Raw genomic sequence first — 21,403 nt, 5'->3', positions numbered from 1 at the left:
ATGTGATAGAGGTGTGTTTTTAAAAAAGCTAATTCATTTCAAACAGACAAATGCAGCTTGTTTACAGAACCACAAACATGGGCATACGAGGGCTGAAGATGCTAGTGCTAACTGCAGTATGTAACTCTGTTGAAGCAGGAAGGATAACGCTCGTGAAAAATGCAAAAAAACTCTAATGCTAACCCCCAAATAAACAGTCCATTAATACGGTTCATTTTTCCAACATTTTATTCACAAATTAATCAAAAACCTTACAACTGATGTTGTGTAAATAAAATATCTTTCAATTCTATCATGCTGATAAACATGTTGCATTAAGCTAATATTTCTGAAAGAAACAATGACAAAAGACTGTACAATGTGTTATCAATAATAACAACATAAAAAAACAACAATTATATGAAATATAAAACATTCTTAATAATCTTAATAATCTACCTGGAAATTACTTAATCACTTCTTAATGTTTCCTTCTGGATTAGTATCTTATGCTACAAGTTAAGACTTAAGTGTGCAGACAAGAATTCAAGCAGTTTAAAGGGTAAATAAATGCCCTGATTTTTGCTGGTTCCTCCCTCAGCTCAAATTTTTAAAAAGGCTAAGAAATGGGAGCGGTAGTTTCGGAGGGGAACTGGGTGATGTATGGGATGTATACATTTCTGCTATTATTGAAAAAAATATGGTTTAGTGGCTCTTTAAAATAAATATTCCTTAAAGTGTTAAAGAATGGCAGCCATTTATTGCATTTCCATAGGCTCAAATGTAATTGGACATTTTATTAATGAGAAGTTTTATGGCCAAGTTTAGCATATCCTCTTATAATTTCATTGGAGATTAAAAACATAAGGGCTGGAGTTTATTCCACATCATCTGTCAAACATGGTGGCGGCAGTGTCTTATTGGCACATAAGGCTATCTAGAAATAGAATATATACAGTACATCTAGAAGAAAGAAAATAAACTCTGAAGTATATAGAGCTATTTTTCTGCTCAGACTTGGCCAAAGTAAAATTGCAAAATTTAAACACTGTCCAAATTCTTATGGATACAACAGAACATACACCACTTAGGTATCATTAAACACTGGCTGGTTATGTAAGATACTGATTGGTTAGCTGATTGGTGCTCCAGTTGTGACCAGCTTGTAATAGGCTCCCTTCAGGGCCATGAGCTGATCATGGGTGCCCTTCTCAATCACATAACCTCGTGACATCACCGCTATGATGTCAGAGTTCTGGATGGTGGAGAGGCGATGGGCGATGACGATACAAGTGCGGCCCTCCCTCGCTTTATCCAGTGCCTCTTGTACAGTCTGTTCCACAGAAAGAAGAAGCAGGATGAATAAAAAAAAAAAAACAGTGTGAGGTGGAAAAGGACATTTAATGTCGGGACGGCTTTATGTCTTCTCTGTCTCAGTCTTCTCTTACCTTTTCACTCTCTGTGTCCAGTGCTGATGTCGCCTCGTCCAGAAGGAGTATTTTGGGGTCTCGTATGATTGCTCTAGCAATAGCGATGCGCTGCTTTTGACCCCGTGAGAGCTGTGAACCTTGCGAGCCCACATTAGTTTCATACTTCTGCAAAGACGGAAAAAGTGGACACACAAACATGGGCTGACTTAGGAGAGGACATCCTAAAAAGTTTTTTAAATTGTATTATTAATTAGGTGTAATGTAGTCTGAGACAAATCAAGTTTATTTTTAAGTATTCGTTTATTTTATTTTAATTTAGATTGAATAGGTTGGAATCTGGATTGAACAACATTACGGTATTTTGCTATGGATGCCCATATGTGCGTTTTTTTCACACAATGAGAAATGATCTCAAAATAATGACGTAGGATCTCAAAATACTACTTGTAATTAATTTAATTTTTTTATTAATAAAAAAGAATTGAAGGAAATATGCTTCCATCCATTTACATTTGCAATTTAGACTTGTCTAGTGTCTAGCCTCCGGTTCCAGTTTAGATATTTCCATTCATTGATCCACAGGATCTTCACCTTTATTTCAAGTTCATTATTTGTTTGCAAAAAGCTTCGGCCTGTTCTTCTTTATCATTTTCCAAAAAAGACATTAGCTTATTATCATTGGTCTTCTCTACAGAGCAATCCAAATGTATAGTATAAGAAGGCCTATAGTTAGTGTCTGTGATCTATACTGTTCTGAATAATTTTCAAAAAACATAGTTTTTAATGGTCTATCATTATGATGCACACTATGATGTCCATCATATTTCATATTGTACCACATAATGCAGTTATAAAGAATTTAACCAAGAAATTGTATTTTTACCTCAGGAAGTGACATAACAAAGTCATGGAGTTGGGCCTTTTTGGATGCAGAGATGACATCATCCATGCTGAGCACCCTCTTGTTGTCTCCATAGCGGATGTTCTCTAGGATGCTGCAGTCGAACAGAATGGGCTCTTGAGAAACGATGCCAATCTTAGAACGAAGGAACTGAACGTTGATACGGGAGGATTCACGCCCGTCAATCAGCTGGAGCAAAATTAAAATCCCAGAGCAGAGTGTTAAAATACAGACAAATTGGATGGAGAAGAATATTTTAATGAAAATATGAGTAGCCAAAATGGTAATGGAACACAGGTAAAAGTGTTTTGCTATGGAAGCCCATACCTGCCACCTATACAAATCCTTACAATAATGAATCATTATTTAAATAGATTTTAAATCATTATTTAAAGAGATTACATTTTGTAATTATCACAATGTTTTTGCACAGATCAAATATTATATGTTATTAAGATATATTGTTAAATTAAGGGGTTGAACACCCTCAAGTGTAAAAAATAAAAGTGAAATATTAACCTTTTAACAAATTTGGCAAAAAAACACCTTTTTTCACAATGTGTTTGTAGTGCCCATGGGGGTGTGATTTTTGACAGGGGTGCCACAATTTGGCACAATTTGGCACAACACCATTTTTTCAAAAATTTTTTAGAACCCAAGTGTTTTTAGTGCTCATGGGGGTGCAATTTTGGCAAGGGTGCCACCTGTTTTTCCCAATTTTTCAGAACCTGAGTGTTTTATTTTTTTTTTGTGCTGTAAAGGTTTGTGCTATAGTGACTTTCTAGAATGATCTAATAATCTAGAATTCTTCCCAAATAATACATAAATATACTTAACAAAAATCACAATTTAAATGTTTACTACCTCTGAAGTCAGATTTTATATTATTGCACTTGACCACAGTCATTTTCAATAAGTGTTTTCTCACCACTTTTCCGAAGTCTGGATCATAAAACCTCTCCAGCAGCTGGACGCTTGTGCTCTTGCCACACCCACTGCTGCCCACGAAGGCCAGAGTCTGACCCGGCTTTACACTCACAGTCAGTCCGTTTAACACCTGGATATCTGGTCGGCTCGGGTAGGTGAACTTACAGTCGATAAACTCGATGTCCCCTTTAAAATGATTCTAGAAAAAAAACCCAAAAGGAATAAGATTAGTTTTATAGAATTCCAGAATTTTAAAGGTTTGATTTTAACTTTTTTTGAACTCTTCACCCATTTGTCTCCTTTGTCACTGTAGACGCTGATTTTGGGAGTGCGGTCGAGCAGCTGGAAGAAGCGAGCTGCAGAGATCTTTGCTTTGGCGTAGTCAGGCGTGTATGAGGAAGCTCTGCCCAAAGCTGTTCCACTGGTCACAATAGCAGAAATTACCCTATCATGAGAGAAGGAGAGATTTATACACCTCTGATAATATAACCCATATTTAAAACCAAAGCAACATCATTGTTCATTTGAAACTGACTAATGTCCTTTTGATTGTGTTCATTTAAGTAAAATAAGGCCAATAGAAATGCCAAAGTCATGTGATTGCAGTATGTACTATAAATAGTATGTAAATTCTTTTTTCATTTCCCAGTGGATGGTTTGGCAATGCCCACACTTGTATATGCTGTGAGGTGTTATCTTGTAAGTGAGGCTGAACACTGTCCAGTATTCTGAAATGGAAGCGAAATAAATTATTTCAAGCAAGGCAGAGCAGTGATTGTTAGTGGTTATCCCATGGTAGTGATACCTGTCCTATGACTTTTGGCATATCAGTGTAAAATCTTTTTTACTGACTTCCACTAAAAGTTAATATGTTTTTTTAATCTCCTGTAAAGTTATCCCTTTGAATATTCTCTCACATCTCTCACACTCTCATATTTTCTTGCTCTATCCTGAGCTCTCAAACAGTCCAACCCACCTGAAAACCAAGCTGAAGTGAAGACCCTCGTGACGGACCAAGTATCCACCGAACCGATAGGAAGCTGAGTTTGCCATGAAGACCACGCACTGGGCAAACCCGTAACAGGCACCATATACATTTGCCTTCTTCAGAGCAGCGCGGTACGGAGCCTCCAGCTGAGCTTCATACATCTCTACGAACCTGCGCTCCTTTCCCAGACCAGCGATGGTGCGGATGTTGTTCAGAGCCTCACCAGATATCTGCAAGCAGTGCCAGAGAGAGATGCAGAGTGGGTCGAATAAGAAATACAGGAAATAGCTTGGTAAAAGTACAGTTAGATATATATCCCAATTTTTTTTTGTTAATTTTTCTTCGTTCATTTTTAATGTTAGTCAATTGACATCCACTAGCTTGGTCTCGCCTTACCACACAAAAGACTTGGGGACAATGCTTACTGATGCATAACATCACACTGGATGCACAATTGGTACTCTGGAGCTCAAAATTTGACACGAGTATTTGTATCTGTATTTTGTATATTTTTACTTAACTTTTAGAAAACTTGAAATATTTCATGGTATAATTGCTAAATTACAATTTTAACAATGTTTTTTTGTGTTTTTAACTTGTGAGGTGGTGAAATAAGCTGTTAAAACATTTAAAAACAAAATAAGAAGATTTTAAGATTTTAAAATGTCAGATTTATGAAACTTCAGCTTTTAAAAACTCAGATCCATACATTCAAATCTATCTGATTCAAAAATCAAGTTTCTGAGATGGATGAGAGATGGTGAAGTGATTTTTGAATCACATTGATCAAGCTTCAGTCATGTATTCAAACACTCTGACACCACATATTCAAACACATGGGAAGTTCAGATGTTTCACCTCTGAAATAAATTTGAGTTTAAATGTATTTAAATTCATAGATCTAATTTTTTTTTTATTTTAAATTCTTATTTTATTTTGTATTATTTTGATATGTATTTTTAACAGCATATTTTATCTCTGCTTTTAGCACAGAAGCTTGGAAACTAATGATGCTAACAAGTCATTGGATCTTATGAATTCCAACTAGTATCATGGAAACTGCATCTGTACATCATGACATTTACCTCAGACTGTGTTAGACTAGCAAATCTACTTTCTAACACTGTAGGGCTTACAAATTTATATTATGCAAAATAAAACTCTTTTCTGTTCTAAACGTTCATCAGGGTAAGGGCAAGAAATGGCCAGGAACCCATAATGACCAGCCTGAGCCTGGCTAGCTATGTTTTACCTGGGCTAATTGCACTAAACTGCTTATTCAGTCTTTACCTGCCCGGCTGCTTCCATGGCTTGCTTGTCCTGCTTTGCAAAGCCAGTGAGCATCTTAGCCTGAAAGCCTCCAGAAAGGGCGAGAAAAGGCAAGAAGCACATGATGACCAGACTGAGCTTCCAGCTGAAGTAGAAGGAGATGATGATGGCCACTCCAATGTTAGTCAGAGAGTTCACAATCATGCCGATCTGCGAGCCCGTGGCCTACAAAAGAATAACAGCACGTTAATAAAGCTGACAGGAAGGTCCAGAAATGCTTGATGCTTGATCAGGTTTAAATTATCTGACTTACTCCCTGGACTTGGGAGGCATCTGTGGCCAGTCTTGTGGTAAGGGCACCAGGGCTGTTCCTGTGGTCGTCAAACCAGCCAACCTCCTGACCCAACATTGCTTGGAAGCCTAGCCGCCTCAGTCTACGAGTCAGCAACTCCCCAGACTTAGAAAACGAATAACCCTGAGAGATGAAGAGAAACAGCAGAGTTAGGAAAAAGTGAGTGGAGGATTGTACACTGGAGTGAGAGACAGAGTACTGAGTTCAGCTGGGATTCTGTATATTGTAGATATGGATCTTTTAGCCTATAAGAAATGTTTACATAGTCCTACATGGCTTGTAAGACTCGATTCACAGGCAGCAATTTACACTATGTGGACAAAAGTATGGGAACACCTGCTCACCATTAGTTTCTTTCAAAATCATAAGTATTTAAAGTTTTTTCGCCAGAGAAGACTTTCCTCTAGATCCTGGAGCATTTCTATGAGGATTTGACTGCTGTTAGCTCCAAAAAATGCTCAGTGAACTCTGGATGTTGGTTGGACAATTTTCCATTAGGCAGTTCAAGAGTTAAATTGTGTTACTTACAGATTTGTATTCTTTTGTTTCCATTCAAACATTTTGAAATTAAATAATAACTCTGAAGGTCTAAAAGAAACTAAGGACTCCCCATTATATAAAAGAGGAGCATCTTACTACTCAATCTAACTAATCATAAATCCTTATATAATAAAAAATAAAACAAAAGCCATTGGACAGCAATTCTACCTCTGTATTAGTGCTTACCTGTAGCATCTGTGTGAAAAAGGAGATCACACCAACCAGGACAAAGAACATGCAGATTCCATTGATTTCTCTTCTCTGGGCAATAGGGTCAGACATGGAGAAAGTCTACCACAAAAAAGAGAGCAATAAGGTTATATTCCTACATTAACAGTGATGGAACAACAAGAGGTAAGAGACACAATTAAGTTTCCTGCAGTTTGTGGTTCTTACCGCCAGGATTTGGCTGAACAGTAATGAGTACACAGGATTGACCCCTCCGTTCACAGCTGCTCCAATAGATCCAAAAAACATGTAAGGCCATTCGGGGGCATTGTATTTTAGAATTCGAGCCACAGGAGCCGGTTCGACTTCCTCCTCCTCTTCTTCAGGGAGCATGCCCTGTAGAAACCACACTGCATTTTCACAACTGTGGTAAAATGCACTTTTTATTATCATTGGTTCTACACTTGTATAACAGCAGTGCTGCTGGAGTTTTTAAACAATGTCTGTGACCGAAATTGCTCCCTATTTACTAGTTAGGGCACTATTGAGTATGTCAGTCATTTTCTTTGAGTGTCCGAATCGTAAGGTGGAAATCGATTGTGATTTTGAGGGCACTATTTTGAGGGCTTACTACATGAGCGTGTCCCAGAATGCATCGCGAGTGTCGCTACTAATAAACAGACAGCCAAACAAATGGAGCCCTCAGGGTTGCCAGATTGTTACAGAGGGGTTCAGTTCAACTCAATTCACTGATAATACTACGTGTTTCAAGTCCGCCAAAATGCAGAGAAAACCGCCCAAATACAAAAGAGCTAGTGTTCAGCATATCAACAGTATTACACGGTTTATTCCAACATGATCTTAAATTACATACCTTACCATATTACTAAATACAAAAAACGATATTTAAAATAATTTTATCAGCTTGTGAGTATTATATATGTGTTTAGTTTATCACTTACAAGCAAGGAAAGAAGTAAATACTCATACGTAACTAACACATTCATAGCTTATTTAAATTTCCATCAGCAGGACTAGCTCTGTCTCTGCCAGGTTAGCATTATCTATCTACAGCACTGATGAGTTAAAGTACTTTAATACGTTTGGTGAAATCTGACCTTTGTTTTGGCCTCTATGGAAACATAGGACTCAGAGTATGACCTGGGACCCAGTTCTCCAGCTATCGGTACTGAGGACTCTGGAATAACATTGGACAACTGTGACCGAGATCTCCGATGAATGGAAGCCCTGCAGAAAGACAGTAAAAACTCAGAAATTACTACATATCTGTGATTAACTAGACATAAAGCAGTAGTATATAGTATATAATTTATTATAATAATCTAAACAATATCAGTACAAAACATATGAAACAGTGATACTTCAATATCACATTATTTCATTTTCTGATTTTCAATAAACTGAAACAAACAAAATAGAACAAGTAATGCCCATTTTTAAAGCGACAGTCTGTACAATTTAGAATTTGAGAATTTAGAGACCTCTCTGGTGAGAATGTGTAATTGCACAAAGCATGTGGAAGAGTACTTTTAATGCAGGTTAATGTTAATTAATTATTGTGTGTAACATTCTAATATGCTCAGGAAAGTGTATTGTGATAAAAAATTATCACAATAAAATATCATTACATTGCAGACCACTAATGGTAACAGATGATTTGAACTATTTGATTTAAAAATAACCCATACACAACAAAATATCATAAAAGCATATTTTATAGCTTAATTGGCAATACTATTAGCCAAAATATGCTCAAAAAAGATTATTGTGATATAATTAATCATTATTCCCACTCCAGAATAACCAGCTCAGAACAATGTATCAATATTAATGTATGTAGTTTATGAATAATAATACAATTTTATTGTTATATTTCTGATATATTATCATATATAATATATATGTTTTCTAACCTCAGGCTTGCCCGATAACTTCCAGCTCGAGACAGGCTCTTCTCTGTGTCTGCTTCTGCACTTGCCTCCTCTGCCACTGAGGACAAAACCAAATGATGATTACTTAATGCTAAATAATATAGCCAGTCTGAGATCAAATGCGTATACAGTGTGTGTGTGTGTGTGTGTGTGTGTGTGTGTGTGTGTGTGTGTGTGCGTGTGTGTGTGTGTGTGTGTAAATGACCTACTCTGCTGGGCTTTCTGGTTGAGGGCTTTGTCCCCCTGGGTCTGCAGGGTCACCAGGGTGAAGTAAACGCCTTTTCTGTCCAGCAGCTCATCGTGTTTCCCTCTCTCCACAGCTCGTCCGTGCTCAAACCCCACAATAACATCAGCATTCTTTATCGTCGACAGACGGTGGGCAATGGAGATGGTGGTACGACCCAATCTGACCTTCAACAGAAGCACACAAGTGTGAGTGAGAGATATTATACATTATGTGAACAATTTTATGCTAACATTTAAAGTCAAATCACATTAACAAATCTTCTATGCAAAACAGATCTGCATATATTATAAAAACAAATGTCTCATGCTCCCTGAATCACTCTTTTACAATTCCAGCCTCATGAATCCTGCCATTGTTATCTTGGAATATGCCTGTGTCTTCAGGGAAGAAAAAAATCCATTGATGGAATAATCTGTTCTATATTCAGTATATTCAAGTGGTCAGCTGACCTCATTCTTTCAGCACATACTGTTGCTGAACCCACGCCTGACCAACTGCAGCAACACCAGATCATTTACTTACTTAAATCCAGATGGCAACTTTTTTTTTGGCAGTGAATGATGACACAGATGATGTCCTACTTTTGATACCTCCTGTGTGTGTGTGTGGCAAGCCAGTCAGTCATAGATATTGGGTTGTCAGGAGCAAGTTCAGGTTCAGGTGAAAGATTTTTTTTAAATAATGGGATTTCATTGCTCAGCATGAGCACAGAAACTTTCTCAAGTTTTGAGTAGCTTTCTGCTTTTAGATAATTATACTAGACCAAATGACAGATAATGCAACTGTGGAAAAATATGTAAAATATGTAACAAAATATGCCCCCAACAGTTTTATCTTCTTGTCTGCTGATCTTCTTATCTCCGCTCCTGTAAACTCTCTTAAAATTTATGTACATTTTTATTTTTTTTAAGGGAGGGTGGTGTGGGTCACCACTGAGGTATTATTGCCCAAATTACATACAAGTAAACAAGTTAAATGAGTAAATAAAAAGTTAAAAAATTGTGCATATTGTGCATATTGACTGCCAGTGTTCAGAATGTTTAGTGTAAGTATTGCTGACCTTGTCTAGAGCCTCCTGAACAATAGCTTCACTCTCATTGTCCAGCGCTGAGGTAGCCATGTCCAGCAGGAGGATTCTCGGATTCCGTACTAACGCTCGTGCAATCGCGATCCTCTGTTTCTGACCACCACTCATCTGCCCACCACCCTCACCCACCAGTGTGTCAAATTTCTGAAATCAGAGCAAAAGAGAAAAAGAGACATTAAAAAGACCCTTAATCTCCTCAAAAATGGATCTTTTCCCAAAAGCACAATCAGCATTTCAGTGTTCAGCGGTGCTGCTGTATTCTGTGGGTGAAAGGTGGGTGAAGTTAAGGGATATACTGTACGTTTTGCAGTCAGATTTTACAGCCTACCTGCGGTAAGTCCATGATGAAGTTGTAGGCGTTTGCTTCTTTGGCTGCTTTGATAATGTCTTCATGAGACACCCCAGGGCGTCCGTATCGAATGTTCTCAGCGATGGTGGTGGCGAACAGGACTGGCTCCTGCTCCACGATGCCCATCAGTGAGCGCAGCCACTGAATATTCAGACCACGGATATCATGACCATCCAGAGTGACCTGCATACAGAACCAAACTAGTTAAAATATTTTCGCCTACTCAAAAATATTAAATCCATGTTTTTAGAAGTCTCTTTCTGCTAAAATGCACTTTTTCTTGTTCTTTGTGAAATGTTCTGTAGGCATGCTGCACATGAAACTGTTCTTTAATCCCCATTGTCTGCAGTAGCTAGTAAAAGAGAATATTCAGAAAAATGATTCAATCAGGAAAAGCTCAGTGTCTACGTCAACCAGTGAGTTCATGGCCTCGCCCACCTTGGCTCGGGACCGTCCACAGGCAGAACTAAAGCCATGCTGCAGCAGAGCCAACACTGTCTCGTTAGCTAAGGAGGAGCTTATTGCTTCTATTTACACCAGTTAGTTAATATTAGCTATCTTGTGTAAGAAACTATAGGTTTAAATGGGATCTGCGGTTGATTCCAAGCTTTACCAAAACCTTAAACATACACTAGGGAAGCACAGTTAGACAAGGCAGCACAACTCAACAAAACACCAGTCAAAGCGGGCCCTGTTCGCGCGAGGTTTTATGATATAAAGCGGACTCTTGAGCTTTAATATCAGAATTTCCAGAGTTCCTATCCAGAAAAATATCTCCATCTGGATAGAGTGAATTTGATTGTTGTTGTATAAAGTATAAACATATACCATTTTGACACCCACTACACCTGCACACGTCATATTATACACTCCAGCAAGAACATAGCATAGAGAACTCGAGCCAAATGTCCCAACTAAGCTTCTTTAATATGTTTGAGTTGTACTAAAATATATTCATTTTAAATGGGCATATATGCAGCTGAAATAGGGAAACTAATGCATCCTAAACTTTTGATACATCAAAGATTATCATTTCAACATAACATTACAGGCATTATGGCTTTTAGGGAAAACAAATTGAGGTGCTCCTGAGGTGTAGCCAAAGCTTTTGTCTTTAATGGCATTTTTCCCCTAATATTACTTTTACTTTTCCACTTTAAGTAGTTTTGAATCCAGTACTTTTACATTTTACTTAAGTAAAAAGCTTGAGTTGATACTTCAACTTTCATACAGAAGTATTTTCACATACTTTACACATACTAAATATTTAATATGCATCCAGACTTGTTTTGTAAGAACAAATGTATTGTAACTATGTAGTTATATAAAGTGTGTTTAGAACTTATATGAGATGTTTATATACCTCCAAAATTGAAACATTTTTACACTGTAAAAAAGAGGAATGTATTAGACTTTCCCAAAAGTATTGTTGAAATATATTATATCCCAAGAATTTCCCCCCGGGGATCAATAAAGTATCTATCTATCTATCTATCTATCTATCTATCTATCTATACACTATGTCAATATCATTTTTCCTTACCATGCCCTCCTTGGGGTCATAGAAGCGCTGGAGGAGCTGTATGGCTGTGCTTTTTCCTGCACCGCTTGGTCCAACAAACGCTGTGGTCTCCCCTGTCTTCACTTGCAGGTTCAGCTGATCCAGGATCTGTAAGAATTAATATGCTGTAATGCAGCTTCAACAAACAGTATTACAACTAATTTAAATATTAAGCAATTAGTTGGCTTAATGAGTTAAATTAGACTTAAAACTTTTAATTATGCCTAAACTGTAAGTCAGTTTAATTGATTAATGTTATATCAGTTGTTTGGCCCAATAATTCCGCTTTATATTCATGGTCAGATGAAAAAAAATAGATTCGTAAAATATAGATATGAAATACTTAGTTTACAGCTAACACAGATCAGCAGTTCATTTCAGAATGCTGTGCTTGCTCTTACAGCCTATAACATTGAGGCCTTCTCAGCTATGATACAATGGGGGTAATCCCTACACACTGAAAGTGAGTGTCAGAAACTGGGGGAAACTGTGTTAAAAGCCAATAGAAAGGTATCACTTCATGGCAACAGACTAAACTTATAAGTTATCACTATTTGATTTAATTCAAATAGTTTGAATGTACAGCTCTGGAAAAAATAAGAGACACTTAAAAAGGATGAGCTTCTTTGATTTTACCAAATTGAAAACCTCTGGAATATAGCCAAGAGGAAGATGGATGATCATAAGCCATCAAACCAAGCTTGAAGTTTTGCACCAGGAGTGCACCGAATAGTTATTCAAAAGCAGTATGTAAGACAAATAAATGTTCTAAATGACAATATATTTATTTGGAAATTGGGAAAAATGTTGTCTGTAGTTCATAGAATAAAACAACAATGTTCATTTTACTTAAACATATACCTATAAATAGCAAAATCAGAGAAACTGATTCAGAAACTGAAGTGGTCTCTTCATTTTTTCCAGAGCTGTATATGTGTCCACAAATGTTCACCTACCACAAAACGTTATGAGTTATCTTTTGAAATATCCATTTTACATAAAACAGACTTAATTTGTTTGAGGTTAAACAATTTGTGGGTTCACAGTGTAGTTAGTAAAGTGAGTACCTGTAGTGTGGATGTTTTCATAGAGCGCTAGGGATCACTAGAGGTCTTATAGTACTGAAGATGCTGAAAGTCTTGTACCTTCACTTCAGGTCTGGAGGGGTAGTGGAAGGTCACGTTGTGAAACTCCAGATCTCCCTTCACTCTGTCCAGCTTGTACCCGGCCTCAGACAGACAGTCAATCTCTGGCTCCTGCATATAGGACAGACATTGCTCTTAATTTGCTTTCAGAAAAGTTTCAAAACACCTTTTAATACAGTATATACTGTACATACAATATATAATAATATATTATGTACAATTATTGTCAACACTAAAGTGTTAGCGCACACGATTAATTTGGAATCAGTACTGCATTATTTATTTATTTTGTTTTATTTATTATGCCACCAAGTTTTTTTTTTATAATTTTTTTATTTCAAATTTTTCCATTTTCCCTCTAATTTACACAGCCAATTACCCAACCCACTCATTAGGACTCCACCTATCACTAGTAATGCCCCAACACACCAGGAGGATGAAGACTAACACATGCTTCCTCCGATACATGTGAAGCCAGCCACCGCTTCTTTACGAGCTGCTGCTGATGCAGCATTGCCAAGCAATTGGAGGAAAGCGCAGCGGCTCGGCTCCGGTACATCAGCTCACAGACGCCCTGTGCTGCGCACATCATGTAGGAGTGATGTGGGGAGAGAGCGCCATCTACCCACCCGGAGGAAGCAGGGCCAATTTTGCTCCCTCTGAGCGCCGACAGCTTGATGGCAAAGCTGCATGAGCGGGGGTTCAAACCTGCGACCTCCTGCTCATAGTGGCAACGCTTTAGCCCGCTGGACCACTCGGCGCTCTACGCCGCCAAATTTGACCCCAACATCTGCCGTAATCTGCCCCATCCCCACCCACCCTCTTTCCCAAACAAACTCTGGAGCGGTTTGCTTAATTGACACCACTAATATAAATATAATTTCATTCTAAAAAACATTCTTTCTTATATGTACACTTAAATATCCACTATAAAAACTTGCGTCTTAAGAAAAAACAAGAGTGATTACTTGCAGTAAATTATTTATTGCGAGTAATTATTATTATTAATTATCATTAATTTTTTTTTTTTTTTATCAATTGACACCACTTTTAATAATAAGTGCACACCACGCAGTGCAATTGAATAGCAGTACAGTTGTTGTTTTGTTTGCTTTTAAAATATTCCTGCACAGGCATTATAAGTGTTACAGAGCCAAATCAGGAAAAAACTGAACTGAATATAAAAGAGTTCTTACACGATCAATAGTCTCAAAGATGGTGGTTGCAGCTCCTCGACCTGCAGCAAAGGCCTCCAGGCAGGGGGAGGCCTGCCCCAGGTTCAGCGCCGCAATGAGCACCCCGAAAAACACCTGCAGCAATTACACACAAACCAGGAGTTTAGAGTATCTCGAAATGCATGGATTTGCAAGAAAACCTGTTCAGTCTGTGTGTGTGTGTGTGTGTGTGTGTGTGTGTGTGTGTGTGTGTATGGCTCACCTGAAGCAGTGTTCCAGGGCTGTACTCCAGTGTGTCAACCACTAAACTGGAGCCATACCAAAAGGCCAGTGCATAACACAGGAATATAATGAACCACAAGTAGCCGGTGAAGAATCCCATGATCAGGCCTTTCCTAATGCCCCAGCGCTGAGCTGAGATCAGATTATGGTCATACCTTAAAGAATGGGAGTAAGAGAGAAAAATTGATTGACTATATATTATTTGTTGGGGTGCCCAAATTTATGCACCTGCCTAATTTTGAAGAATTTTTGCACACTTTCTGTAAATCCTATAAACTTGATTTTACTTCTTAAATATCACTGTGTTCATCTGATATATGATATATTTAACAACTGAACTTGCTGATCTGAACAACCAATGATTTATAAAGGAAAATCATGAAACTTATCAGGGGTGGCCAAAATCTTTCATACCACTGTAACTAAAAAAATAACTTGTAATCTAACTTAGTTACTTTTAAAATCAATATATCAATAAAGTAACTTTAAATGAGAAATCAGGTTACTTTTTTAAGATAACTATACCATCACTGTAGGACATAATACTGGTTTGTATCTCATGATTTCTGGCATGTCAGTGTAATGTGATACAGCAGTGGTCTATCTAATGACTCTTATTTCAGGCACTTCTGGAATTCTGCAATACTGGAATACGATTCAGTACATTACTTAAAGTTTGAGTATGTAAGTTTGGTGTCAGCTCTAATCTCATGATGAATATTATTCAAATTAAAATACCCCTGAGCAGTAACTGAAGACCCCATCCCTGAGGGCTATTAAAACTTACCTCTCCACTTCTTTCTTCTCTCCTCCGAAGGCTGCCACAGTTCGGATAGAAGACAGGACCTCATCTGCAACTGCTCCCGCTTTGGCGTACGCTTGCAGTTCTCGTCCCGTCAGCTTAGCCACAAACTGCAAAGCAGTACATGCAACAGGGTGATATCGGGTCAAGGTAAAAAGGACGAAAGGCTAAAAGCTCAGTTTAAAAATGTAAATTTAGTATTAGGGATGCTGAAATGCAGATATACAGTTATTTATAATTAGACTAGACGAGACTGGTATAACTTTAAAACTTTAAAATGAATTAAAATAAAAAACAATTTGTTTAAATCAATAAATTTTAAGTGCATTTTGAAAAAATCATATAATTGAAAAGTTACTTTATTTCAGTAATTCAGTTAAAAATTCAGTTGTCTCATATATTACGTAGATATATAATGATTATGTAGCTATATGATGATTATGCCTTACAAACAATGAAATGGCAAAAATCAGTGTCTCAGAAAATCAGAATGTTATATAAGTATAACAATTGATACTTTTGGCAGTGTGCCAAGTCCTGCTGGAAAATAACATTCGCATCTCCAACTTGTTAACAGAGGAAAGCATGAAGTGCTGATTTTCTGGGGAAACAGTAACAGACTTTCCAAATCATCACTGATTGTAGAAACTTCACACTAGATCTTAAGAAGCTTGGTCTGTGTGTTATCTGCTGGTGTTGGTCCACTGTGATATGAAGTCCAAAGTCAATCTAACAGCACTTCATGCTTCCCTCTGCTGACAACTTTTATGAAGATGTGGATTTCATTTTTCCAGCAAGCACACTGCCCACACTGCCAAAAGTACCAATTAGTCTTATATGATATTCCAATTTTCTAAAACACTGATTTTTTTTGGCTGTAATAAAAGAAATAAATGCTTAAAATAGATCACTCTGTGTGTAATACATCTATATAATATATTTTCACATTTTCGAACTGAATTACTGAAATAAAGTAACTTCACAATGATATTCTAATATTTTGTTAAGATGCACTAGTATATATGGTTCCAGTTTTGGAACCAAAAAAAGTTATTCTATTTTCCAGTCAAAGAAACTGGTGAAGCACTTTCATAAACAGTGTTAATATTATATTTAACATATTTTATTGTACTTTCATTCAAAAAAAAAAAACAGTTCTCACCAAAGCCATGAGAGCAGCTCCTACTCCAATAAGTGGAGATACAGAGATGATGACCAGTGTCAGCTTCCAGCCCCTCACGAAGCCCATGAGGAATCCACAGACGAAAGTGGTGAAGCGCTGAATGAAGATGCTTACTTGGTCTGCTATGGCATCATTTATCTTGTTGATGTCACTGTGGTGCAGTTCATATAGAGGTATATCAGAACTAATAGTCTTCTAATGCATGGTAATATGAATATGTGTTTTTATTGCATGTGCATCTGTGTGTGTTTGTGTGACCATGGATCACTCAGACATGGATGTATGATCTTACTCAGACATGCGTGTATTCAGTTCTCCAACAGAGTTACAGTCAAACCAACCGATCTCCATCCTCATCACCTTGCCAAAGTACAGCCTGCGGATTATCTGGATTTGTCGAGCAGCTGACGTCACCCACAGGGAGATCTGAAAAGAAACCAACAAAAAAAATCCCTATTGTGTCCTTTTGATCATGTCTTTATTGATAAGTACTATGACAGAATGCAACATAACTTAAAACATACTACTCAAGATTTCCGTCAGATTGTAGTACTTTCTCAAACAGGTCATTGGTCACTCACTTGTAAATATCCTAAGATGAAGACACCACTTCCAATGCCCACGTAGTAATATGCAAAATTGGTCATCTCATATTCTATATCCAATAACCTAAAAGAGATGAATTGTTGTCAGTTTTTATTTTTTTCCTATTTTACAAACTGCAGCTCACATTTCCAACATGTAGAATAAAGAGTAAAGTGCATGTTGTGTTACCCGCAGGTTCTGGTCATGTTGAGCTCCAGGTTTTCCTCAGCAGAGAGGTTCCTCCATTGGATGGTGTTGTTGATGCAGCGTTTCTCTGGGTCCGTGAGCTCATTCAGCTCAATGTCATATTCGATGAACGTGTCCGTCAGCAACCCAAACACAAGCAGCATCAACGGCTGAGCTGAACCGTGCAGCACTGCACACACACTGCCACAGACCATCATACACACTTCTCGACATGTAGCAAACCGGAACTGTGCAAAGAAAAAAAAATAATCAAAGAAATATTTTAAAATATATAAAAAAAAATCTGTCAACTGTGCACCACACAGCTTAATTCAGGGAGCATCCGTGTGCCTTTACTATTGTAACGACAGGAAATGTACTCCTTGTGCAATTTAAAACACACAAAAGGCATGTACTAATTCTTTTTGGGACAATTTTGTTTTCATTTTTGTAAATTAGTTTTTTAAAATATTTTTTTCTTTGGTAATTTTGTTTTCTTAAATGTAATTATTCAAAAGGAAGATGGGTGATCACAGCCATCAAACCAAGTTGAACTGCTTAATTTTTTGCACCAGGAGTGGAATAAAGTTATCCAAAAGCAGTGTGTAAGACTGGCGGAGGAGAACATGCCAAGATGCATGAAAACTGTGATTAAAAAAAGGGTTATTCTACAAAATATTGATTTATGAACTCTTAAAACTGTATGAATATGAACTTTATTACTCTGAATTATTTAAGGTCTGAAAGCTTTAATTACAAAATTTTTATTTGGAATTTGGGAGAAATATTACGGTGGCCCTGAAGTGCAAAACAAATCAACATGTCAGAAAACAAAATTACAAAAAATAAAACAAAATTTACATACAAAAAATAATTACATTTAAGAAAACAAAATTACCAAAGAAAAACTATTTTACATGGGCAAAAAAACATTAAATTTCAGAAAAACAAATGTACAAAAATTGTCCCAAAATCGGCGCCAAAAATTGTCCCAAAATCGGCGCCAAAAATAATTACTACATGCCTTTTGTGTGTTTTGAGTTGCACAAGGAGTACATTTCCTGTCGTTACAATAGCAAAGGCACACTGACGCTCTCTAAATTACTATAGATCGATAAAATAGGGATCTTTAACAGTAACAGTTCGACTGATGAGTCTAATTGTTTCTAACTTGAAATATACCTGCAATTGGATGTTTAAAATGTGGCAAAGTTTTACTGCCAAAATATCTCACCTTGCAAAGAAGAGTTACTATGAGCAGGTCAAAAAACATAATCCATATCAACAGCAACAATCCAACAAAGTATCAAACCAAATAAAGTAACATAAAGATCCCAAAACTGTGTTCATCCCAAGATTGTCCATTTATAATTTAGTTTTAAAAATTGTAAATGATTTTACCAGCTGAAAGAACCCGATGCGGATTGTCTGTTCCTCCTTCTTTTTGCCGGCCATAGATCTGTAAAAAGAGGGAAATTTCAGGTCTGCCCGACAAACTGGCTTTTTAATTGGCTGAAATGAGATTTAAAAGTAAGCTTACTTCTTGTCCTTCTTAGAGGATGTGACTGTCCTGTAATAAGACATAAAACAGTCAATTTCAAAAAGCTACAGCCTCCATATCTGGTCTTGAATGAGTAATTAGAGTTTAGATCATTAGATTGGATTACTTTAATTCTATTGTCCACCTCAATCCAATTAGACTGTGGCTTTAACAACAACATGAAGACAGCACATATATTAAAACAATCAAATTAAAAACTAAAAACAGTACTATAGAGGTAGGCAATACATTATGTACAATGGCAAGCTGTACAATAAGAAAAGTGTACAGCATATAAACATTTTTAACAAGTAATTATTTTAATGTATAGTATATATTTACTGTCTTTTTTTGTCAAATGATCTGATTGATTGCCTTTTAGAATGCAAAATGTTCTAAATAATAATCTTACTGACATTTAATTGACGTAAATCTAGTTAAAATTAAGTTAAAATGCAATCTATTTATCGTTCTCGATATATATTTCTTCAATTTACATTTTTTATCTCCAATTCAGTTTCCTAATATGAATTTAAATTATTCAGACCTCAGAATGGTAGATTCTTCTCATTTTTTTCCTGCACCAAGCTGGTGGAATGAACTTCCACTGAGACATAAAGTGTCACTTGCTGTCTTCAAACTCTTAAAACTAAAAACTCATCTTCCTTAATTATCACTTTTCTCCTCCTGTTAAACATTATCAAAGCTTGATGTAACCTCAAACTAGTCTTTAACAAATGAATCACTTTTGTAACATGCTCTGGATAAGGGTGTCTGCTAAATGCCTTAAAGGTAAATGTAAATTAAGATGGTTGTGGTGCAAGTTTTGTGAGAGCAAGCAGCAGGAATATACATTATAAATATACACTTTTTTTCTAAATACAAAAGAGATCTGATTTCGTTTTTCCCATTTTCTCCCCAATTTACACGGCCAATTACCCAACCCACTCATTAGAACTCCCTCTATCACTAGTGATGCCCCAACAGCAGGAGGGATAAGATTAGCACATGCCTCCTCCGATACATGTGAAGTCAGCCACCGCCTTTTTTCAAACTGCTGCTGATGTAGGAGGAAAGTGCAGCGACTCGGTTCCAATACATCAGCTCACAAACGCCTTGTGCTGAGCGACATTACCCTTTGGTGTGATGTGGGGAGAGAGTGCCATCTACCCACTCAGAGAGAGCAAGGCCAAATATGCTCTCTCAGGGCTCCGGTAGTTGATGGCAAGCTACATGAACAGGATTCAAACCGGCGATCTCCTGATCATAGTGGCATCGCTTAACCTGCTAGAGCACTCGGAGCCCCTAAATATACTTCTTTGGATTTTCATATTTAAATGCTTAAATTCAGCTCAATCCAGCTGATGACTGTCCACAAACACTCGTTGTCTTATTATTTTACTCTTTAGGACCCCTGATGGTTCCTGGTGGAACCATCTATTTACCAGTTATATTTTTGGTGTAACGAACAATTTTTTTTTTGGGGTGTTTTTGTGAATAAAAGAATAGAAATTGGAATATTAATCTAAGCAGGTCCAGCTAATTAGTAATTACACAATACATTAAAAATTCATTACTCTTAACACATAAATCAGTTCATAAATCAGTTAAATATTTTTTTGGTACAGAACACTCACCGACTCACAGAAGTTAAAAAAAAAAGTCTACTTACATATAATCTGCATTTGGCTCTGAAATTTGAATCAGAACATTAATATTAAATGAAATATTACAGACTGAACACGTACACTGTATGAAGTGTAAAATAATACACGCTGATCACATACACCTTAAACTTTAACATAACCCCCATACCATCCTCACCTTCATCTGATATCTCAAAAGAGCCGTTCTCGTGTCCGAACGTCCTGATGCTGCGTAGCTTCACAGATCCTGGCATGGTGTTTTCTCCAGCAGATTAATTCAACTAGCTCAAAAAAACAGTTGTCAGGTAATCCAGTCTCGGGATCAGTCAGCACTAATAAAAGCTTTCAGTCATATCTGGCCGTGTACCATCTGACTTCAGTACTAGAGTAAAGCAGGACTGAGCAGTATAGAGTTTCAGTAAATACCTGTGTGTGTGTGTCTGTGTGAGTGTGTGTGTATTGCTGGACCATGTGGTTGGTCTGGATGTGCAGGGTAAGTGTCCGCCAGGTTTGTGCTGCAAACGGGGTGAATGACCCCCAAGAGCAAACACTGCTGAGATAATCCCCAAGAAATCAATTACACAACCTACACGTGTATTCATACCTGCTCACAAAGTAGCGAAGCCCTTGGTACACTGAACTTTTCAGGGTTCTTCAATTTGAAACTGAATTAATTGTAGATGAACCCAACAGCTAATGTCCTCAAAGTTAAATTAGGCCCGTCACAATAACAATGTTTTGCGAACAATATTTTTTCCCAGAATTTATTGTGATACACGATATTGTTGTCATTTTTAGAAAAAGTTCCCAGCTTGAACCAAAGTAGAACCAAAGTAGAACCAAAGTAGGCGAAGTGCAGAGGCAAGGGAACCGTGGGTCTGTTCCATACCATGACGTGCAGCCCCGGCCTGTCCCAGCTGGCCCGCATTGAACCAGCATTGAACCGGACCCCTGCCTCAGCCTTCGCTTCAGAGATATGCTAATGGTGAGAGGAAGGCTAAGGCAACATGAACCTAAGACACTAAGTTAAGCTTCCTCACTAAGTAAGTGCATTTTTGTAAGTGCAAACACAATGGACGATATCACGATTATTTAAATAATGAGGTTAT

The 21,403-nt window shown here is 37.3% G+C and overlaps 1 protein-coding gene across 2 annotated transcripts; it reads right to left on the bottom strand.

Moving 5' to 3' along the window:
• Window positions 1-210: 210 nt before the first annotated feature.
• Window positions 211-20,778, bottom strand: abcb11b (ATP-binding cassette, sub-family B (MDR/TAP), member 11b). 2 transcript variants are annotated; one of them, XM_022669665.2, is made up of 28 exons: window positions 20,473-20,778; window positions 20,321-20,339; window positions 18,649-18,678; window positions 18,510-18,567; window positions 17,112-17,356; window positions 16,919-17,006; window positions 16,630-16,763; window positions 16,317-16,488; window positions 15,140-15,264; window positions 14,333-14,507; window positions 14,092-14,205; window positions 12,896-13,006; window positions 11,733-11,858; window positions 10,169-10,372; window positions 9,814-9,984; window positions 8,716-8,917; window positions 8,489-8,564; window positions 7,673-7,802; window positions 6,783-6,950; window positions 6,573-6,677; window positions 5,808-5,969; window positions 5,516-5,719; window positions 4,214-4,455; window positions 3,526-3,682; window positions 3,239-3,436; window positions 2,293-2,499; window positions 1,428-1,574; window positions 211-1,312 (listed from the first exon to the last, which is right to left on the bottom strand). In XM_022669665.2, the coding sequence occupies exons 1-28, from the start codon at window positions 20,546-20,548 to the stop codon at window positions 1,112-1,114; spliced, it is 4,047 nt and encodes a 1,348-aa protein (XP_022525386.2). In that variant the 5' UTR covers window positions 20,549-20,778; the 3' UTR covers window positions 211-1,111. The 2 variants fall into 2 exon arrangements, with proteins under 2 accessions (XP_022525386.2, XP_022525387.2); XM_022669666.2 differs by lacking the exons at window positions 14,092-14,205; window positions 14,333-14,507; window positions 15,140-15,264; ... (6 more) ...; window positions 20,321-20,339; window positions 20,473-20,778 and having other exon boundaries at window positions 12,818-12,907.
• Window positions 20,779-21,403: the final 625 nt, after the last annotated feature.

This window comes from Astyanax mexicanus, chromosome 16, assembly GCF_023375975.1.
Source record: "Astyanax mexicanus isolate ESR-SI-001 chromosome 16, AstMex3_surface, whole genome shotgun sequence".
NCBI lineage: Eukaryota > Metazoa > Chordata > Actinopteri > Characiformes > Acestrorhamphidae > Astyanax > Astyanax mexicanus.
This window is presented reverse-complemented; position numbering and strand designations above follow the sequence as displayed.